Below are 6,948 nucleotides of genomic sequence, written 5' to 3'. Positions count from 1 at the left end.
GACGGCGCCTAGGCAGTGCTAGACGCGGATTTTTAGAACAATGACCGGTGGGAATCCACGCGCAAGTACTTCTATAAGTCATTACATCCCTTCATAGACTTATGTTCTCTTTGATAGCCGCAATGTGGCTTGGAGTTAATGTCTAAGTAGGCATGTCTCTGTGTCCTTGGGATTTTGTTCTATAAAGTTGTCAGTACCCCAACTTGCTCTCGGTGGTCAAAAAGTATTTTATGGGGAAGCACTCGACGTCATTGCTGACGTACAACCCGGAATGACGAGCGGTCATGTGTAGCACTCGGGATCGCTCTTCCCAATCTTGTTGAGCCTCGACCTTTCTTCCTTTGGCGTGCATTCCTTTGCGCCTTTGAGGGTCAGAAAAGAAGGATTTTCAATGCACTCAAAACACGAAGCAGTACACCACATGTAGTTATAAATGGAAGGACACTTGAAAAAGAAAAAAAATTTCATCACTGGTATAATAACATGTGACGTATCACCCTGTATTTCAAACCCATTTAAAAATGGGAACTTTAATGAAAAGCTTCCGCTATTATTCACTTTAACGAAAAACCATATTTTTACACTAAAAATTAATCTTGATACTATTCACTTTACTCTTTATTTCGTTCTTATTAATAAATCTCAAAAAATTCTAACCTTTTTTTTATTAGTTTTCTTTAAAAAAGTCTCTGGTTGGAAAGGATACTGTGATAGCAAAAGGACCCAACCTCTTAGTCTGACATGGCAAGGTTTCATTGGTCACCACCGTAGTGGACCAAACGTCGCAGGAGGAGTGAAGACAAAACCGATTATTAAATAGCAGGGCTGCGGGCAATGCCGTCATTGATGAAGTCGATGAAAGCATTGAAAAGGCACCATCTTTAAGTAATCATCTCTTATCTGCAAAGCCAAGAAGAACTCAGCAGATTGTCGATCACTCCTCTCCAATCTTTTCTGTAAGCTTTCTTCAGTTGTTTGATTTTGGGTTTGTTTGTTTCCCGAGAAAAATAAGAAAAAAACAGAAAAGATAATATTGGAGTGTTATTTTATTTTTTATTTTTTATCTTGGATTGTTATATTTGTTCAAGGCATCTGATCAGGGTATTAGGTGCATAATCAATTGTTTACATGATTGAATTTCTTTGATTCTCTGAAAGAAATTGTTGTTTTTTCTTCTGGGTTTTGGATATTTTCTTGAATTTTACCACTTTGATCATGGCTTCCACACAATTTCTTAATTTCAATCAATTTTTTGATTTTATTTAGTAAATTGTCTATAGATTGCCAATAAGGTTTGGTCCTTGTTATGCAGTGGATTGTAGAAAAATGACCAAAAGCAGCTTCAAGCAAGCACATGAGTTTGGTAAGTTTTGGTGTTCATGTGCTGAATTTGTTTATGCTTTTAGTATATTCTGTTCCATGTTATCTTTTTCAGCAATTAATTTTGCGATGTTTAAGTTTACGAAATCAGTTGTATAAACGTGTGGTATCTTTATATGCAGAGAAGAGACGTGCTGAGGCCGCAAGGATTAGAGAGAAATATTCAGACAGAATTCCTGTAGGACCTAGCTTTAATCTTTAAATTTAGGATTTTCTCCTTTTAATTCCTCTGTGTGTGCCGAATTTTGCTATTACCTTGCTATTTGTCAATGTCAGGTGTTTTTTATCTCTCTTTTCCGCATCTTAAAGATTTAGGAGTTATTTTGACATTTCATAGGTCCAATCATGTTTCATAATTTTGTATCACGCATAGTAGTTGCATAATCTGTTTCAGACTGCATTGAAGAGAGTCATGTTTTGATTAAAAAACTTCAAAGAGCATGTGTTATCATAATATGGGATGGCAACTGCAGGTTTCTTGGTGTGTACCTTGCTTCCGAATTAAATTATAGGAAAACTAATGAAAAGAGCTTGAAAACTTTGAGTTTTAATGATAAGGACAAAATAAAAGGTAAAGTGAATAGTACCAGGATTGACTTTTTAGTGTAAAAATGTGGTTTTTCATTAAAATGAACAGTACCGGGTGCTTTTCGTTAAAATTCCCTTAAATTATAGGTATTATAGTCTCAAGTTATACAAGATGTTCAGGTATTATAGTCTCAAGTTATACAAGATGTTCAGGTATTATAGTCTCAAGTTATACAAGATGTTCAAGTAAGTGATGGTAGAGTTTATTGTTTGATTAGTGCTCACAACACTTATTATTTAGTGCGTAGGAAATTCTTATGTAATACAAATCAGTGATTGATTTTTGAAAAAAAGGAAATTATGCACTGGAATTTATCCGTCATGTGTTACATGATCCAATTGGAAAATATCTTGGTACCAAAAAAAAAAGATCATTAAGTCATAAATTGGCAATACATTGTAGAAATAAAAGGAAAATGAATGATCTTAGGAAAAGTTTTCATTAAAATGTGTATTTTCACCGTGCTATGGGTATATAGTACTTCATTTCTTGGATAAGATGAGGAACAAAACTAGGGTGTCGAGGTGGCTTTATAATGTGTTGATGATATATCTGCCTGAGTGCCTTGTTGCTATGAGAGATGTTTTATATCAGTATATTGCAAATTATTGAGAGCGAATGCCTTTTCTTTAGTAAAGAGGTACGATGACCGTAAGTTACCTGTTTTCCTGTAAAAGAACCTAGCCTTGGTTTATATTAGTGGGCATGGAAACTCATTAATATTGTTTTGATTTCTCCATCAAGGTCAGTATAACAAAAATTCTTTTCCTAGGTATATGATGGGCTTATTGTTCTTCGTTTCATGGAATGTTGGAGAGTAGATGCTTAATAGTCATCCAATGGCAATTGTGACTGTGAGCAACAACCACGAATTCACTGTATCTATATTCTTTTTCATGCGTATGCTAGATGCATTGTATGTTTATTTGGTATATCAAAGGGAATGGCTGAATCATGATTATCATTGAAAACCATGGAACCATCATGGACTTAGATACTTAGATCAGTAACATAACCTCCAGCACACACACACACACATGATTATTCAGATGGTGCTTCTTGATCTCTTCTAAATAGTGGTTCAATTGCATCATAATACAATGCACTCGTGGTATCCGAATCGTTGCTTCTGTTAATTATTTCTTTTCTGATTTGAAGGTGATTGTGGAAAAGGCAGAGAGAAGTGATATTCCCAACATTGACAGGAAAAAGTAAGCACCAGTTTCACATTACTTCCTCTTATGTAATCACTTTTGTGAGTAAGCTGCAGCTCTATTGTCATCAGTATAAATTTATTACTTTGGAAACATATAAGGTTTTCCCCTTTTGAGTAAGCCACACACCCGCCCACTGGATGTTAAACCCAAAATCTCCATCCTCCCTTGTTCTTAAAGGAGGAAGAGTTATCACTAGGCCTGGCAGTCATGGACTGTATCTCCGTCCTTTCTGATTTTTTCTTTAGATTCAATGCGGGCTCAATTGTTGTATTGTATTATAATTTGTGAATGAACAGGATGCTGTTTGATCCGGTACTTACTGCTGATGTAGTTCTATATATTAACGACTTGATTTGCTACATAACAGATACCTGGTTCCAGCTGATTTGACTGTGGGTCAGTTTGTCTATGTCATCCGTAAGAGAATTAAACTGAGTGCAGAAAAGGCAATCTTCATATTCGTAGACAATGTCCTCCCAGCTACAGGTATCTAGTGAAACTTCTCTCTGTCTCCCCCCTTCTGATTTGATGGTTAATTTTAGGGTATGTGTTAAATATGATAACGTAGTTTTACCTTGGTAAATAGTTAATGCCATATTGAAGTCAAACTTTAACTGGAAAAATGTCCAACACAGATTCTTGGATATGATTGAACTTTTGCAATATCCATGGAGATTTTCGAAGAAAAAAATGTGCAGAAATGACACCGTGGTATTCATTTTCGTGTCAAACAATGAGCAGGCTGTACTTAATTCTTTCTAAGAATCAAAGCTTAGTTGGAATATATCATAAGATTCTCGGATATAAACTTTTTTTACAATATTTGGATTTGGAAGAGGAAATCTGATCGTGGTAAATAATCCAATTCCTGGTTGAAGTCAAAAGAAAATAGTTTAATTCATGACCAATCAAGGATTATGGTCACGGTAAAGTGTCGTATTCCTGGAAAGTCAACTGGAAAGATGTTCAGTAATATTCAGATTTGTAGAAGTTATGACATCGTGTCTACATTTCCTCGAAGATTATGAAGACCATATTTCATTTTTTGCAGGAGCAATAATGTCTACCATATATGATGAAAAGAAGGATGCAGATGGATTTCTGTATGTTACATACAGTGGCGAGAACACATTTGGATAGTGGATGATCAGATGTTCTCATATTTCTTTGTCGTTATATTCCTCGTTCATCGTTATATTACGCATCTCCGTTAACGCATTATCTTCTACAATACCAGCACTCTGCTTAATATATATAACTGCACTCTGTTTATCTGAGCAGGGATAGTTTGTATATAGCTTTTTAGCAACTTATAAGATGCCAATCTACTGAATAATTCCTAATCATATGCTTTTTATCTATCATGGTCTGTGGAGAATGGAACAATACAAGTAAAACATTGTCGAATGCAAATGTATAATCATGTCCTGTGCACATAATATGGCTAGTCATATGAACTTGTAACTCAAATAGTTAAGAGCATTCTCTTATATCGTATTAAATACTTTGGTGTTTTTGTCGATGGAATGATATTGATCGTTTCAGTTCTCAAGTTTCTAATATTTAAGGATCATCTTACATAAAGACAATATATACTTGCATAATATGTGTAAAATAATTAAACTGAAAATTCTCTGTATGATGGGCATATTTATTTAACATAGTATGGGCTATGAAGGAATGAAGGATTAGAAAAATGAGGATTGCAAGGAACGGGTATAGGATAAACAACCTTCCTTGTGTTAATGGGAGACCTTCATTTATTCTCATTTTCATACATGGTAAGTAAACTATAAAAAAGTGACTCCGGTCATGAGATTATTTCCATACAATTGCTCATGGTAAGTAAACTATATATGCCCATTCATGCATTCTTTCACTCTGGTGTCTCTTTACTTTTCTTTTTCTTTTTCCATACAAGCTAATTTCATTAAAAAAAGAAGACTACAACCCAAACATAAAGAAATACAAGATCAGGCTTAATACCAAACCCATAATAGCCATAAAGGAAAGAAATCCTAGATCTTAACACCATCGTTGTGAGTGCCACGTTGGAAAGAAGAACCAACGAACCACATTGATGAATGGAAAATGGGGGTGGTGAATCACCCGCTCTGTAAGCGCTCCCATAATCCTACCAATTAGGGCAAATTGCACTTTAAAAGCCACCCAAATGCAAAGCGTGTCTCTGAATAGGACCCACAAAGGAAACACCTAAAGAGCCGAGTAGCAAAGGCCAGTGGGCAACAATCATGGTAGGGAACAACAATTGGAGCAGAAGAAAACTTGAACTCGTGATGTGAGACGAGATCCGCCATAAACTAAGACAAAACTCAGAGAAATTGAGACATAGCTCAAGGCAAGGTGAGACTTCGCTCAGAAACAAAATTACTAGATCAAAGGGTCAAAACGAAAAGCAAGGAAATTTAAGAAGGAAGGAACTGCATAAAATTAAGGAAGGAAGGAAAAGAAGGATGGCGCTGCAGAAAAATTAAGGCCAAGGGGTTGCCACTGACCCCAACCAAGAGGAGGGGCCGGCAGCTAAGGTTAGGGTTTGTGAGAGGAAGTCCTTTGGTGAGGGGAAAAAGCAAGGAGAGAAAAACTTTTATGGTCTTTTCATCTTTTTGTTCACTATGGTGTCTTTTTTGGTCATTATACATAATTACAACAATGAGTAAATTGTAGCTATGGTCCCTTAACTTTAACTCAATTGGAGCAATGGTCCCTCAACTAAAAATCCATTACCTTTGGTCCCTCAACTTATCAAAACGTGCAGCTATGGTCCCTCAACTAAAAATCCATTACCATTGGTCCCTGAACTTTAATTCAAGTGGAGAAATGATCCTTTAACTTTAATCCAATTGTAGCAATGGTCCTTACAATATAACTCGTTTTGACAAATTTTTTGACATAGTTGACGAAAAGAACCATAATTATACACTTTGATGAGTTGAGGGACCCTAATTATATAAATGGTCATTCCAACATAGCTTATTTTGACAAAATTTTGACAAAATTGATGAAAAGGACTATAGCTACACATTTTGATAAGTTGAGGGACCAATGGTAATGGATTTTTAGTTGAGGGACCATTGCTCCAATTTGATTAAAGTTGAGGGACCATTTGTACAATTTACTCTTACAACAATCATACATAAAAGTTTACCAAACACTTTGATATTACTTTTTATACTCAAAAACACTTTTACAACACAATTTACCAAACTCTCTGATATTGGTTTTTATATTCAAAGCACTTTTACAACACAATTTAGCAAATACTCTACTGCTTTAGGGTTTGTTTGTAAATGCTTTTAAAATTATTGGAAGAGTTTTTGGTGAAAATGTATTTGGAGCCAACACTACTAGAAATTATTATTTTGCCGACAAATTATAAGCCGACAAAGCAAAATTTTGTCAGCACAAGAGTCATTTTTCGACGAAAATTTTAATTTATCAGCTGAATACTAACACTAGAACCAATTTACAAAGCCAATCTTAGCCGAGAAAATTGGAACATTAGCCGACGATCATTTTGTAGGCATAAGTTCGATGCCCTGACGATTTGTTTTTATGGGTAAACTTTGGCAGGAACTTTTCCCATTGTATTGAAATATTAACCGACGATGTGAGGCAACAAAGTATTTCATTAGCAAACTGATAAGAGAGGCAACAAAGTATGTCATCGACAAAGTGATAATAACTCTACGTGATAAGGACAAGCTTATCAAATTCCTAAGGCAATCCTAACTTATTTTGTCG

General features: G+C 35.3%; 1 protein-coding gene across 2 annotated transcripts; it reads left to right on the top strand.

Annotated features, from left to right (window-relative positions):
* The first annotated feature begins 761 nt into the window (after nt 1–761).
* Nucleotides 762–4,461, top strand: LOC103427829 (autophagy-related protein 8f). Of its 2 annotated transcripts, XM_029107934.2 has the most exons (6): nt 762–956; nt 1,313–1,363; nt 1,503–1,558; nt 3,128–3,180; nt 3,554–3,672; nt 4,238–4,461. In XM_029107934.2, exons 2-6 carry the CDS (start codon nt 1,327–1,329, stop codon nt 4,324–4,326), a joined length of 354 nt encoding a protein of 117 aa, XP_028963767.1. In that variant the 5' UTR covers nt 762–956; nt 1,313–1,326; the 3' UTR covers nt 4,327–4,461. The 2 variants fall into 2 exon arrangements, with proteins under 2 accessions (XP_028963767.1, NP_001288056.1); NM_001301127.1 differs by lacking the exon at nt 762–956 and having other exon boundaries at nt 1,327–1,363; nt 4,238–4,326.
* Nucleotides 4,462–6,948: the final 2,487 nt, after the last annotated feature.

This window comes from Malus domestica, chromosome 02 (genome assembly GCF_042453785.1).
Source record: "Malus domestica chromosome 02, GDT2T_hap1".
In the NCBI taxonomy this organism is placed as follows: Eukaryota; Viridiplantae; Streptophyta; class Magnoliopsida; order Rosales; family Rosaceae; genus Malus; species Malus domestica.
This window is presented reverse-complemented; position numbering and strand designations above follow the sequence as displayed.

Coding starts and splice junctions, on each gene's coding strand:
- LOC103427829 (XM_029107934.2), top strand. CDS start 1,327: ATGACCAAAAGCAGCTTCAAGCAAGCACATGAGTTTG. Junction 1,364..1,502: donor CAAGCAAGCACATGAGTTTG/GTAAGTTTTGGT, acceptor CTTTATATGCAG/AGAAGAGACGTGCTGAGGCC. Junction 3,673..4,237: donor CAATGTCCTCCCAGCTACAG/GTATCTAGTGAA, acceptor CATTTTTTGCAG/GAGCAATAATGTCTACCATA.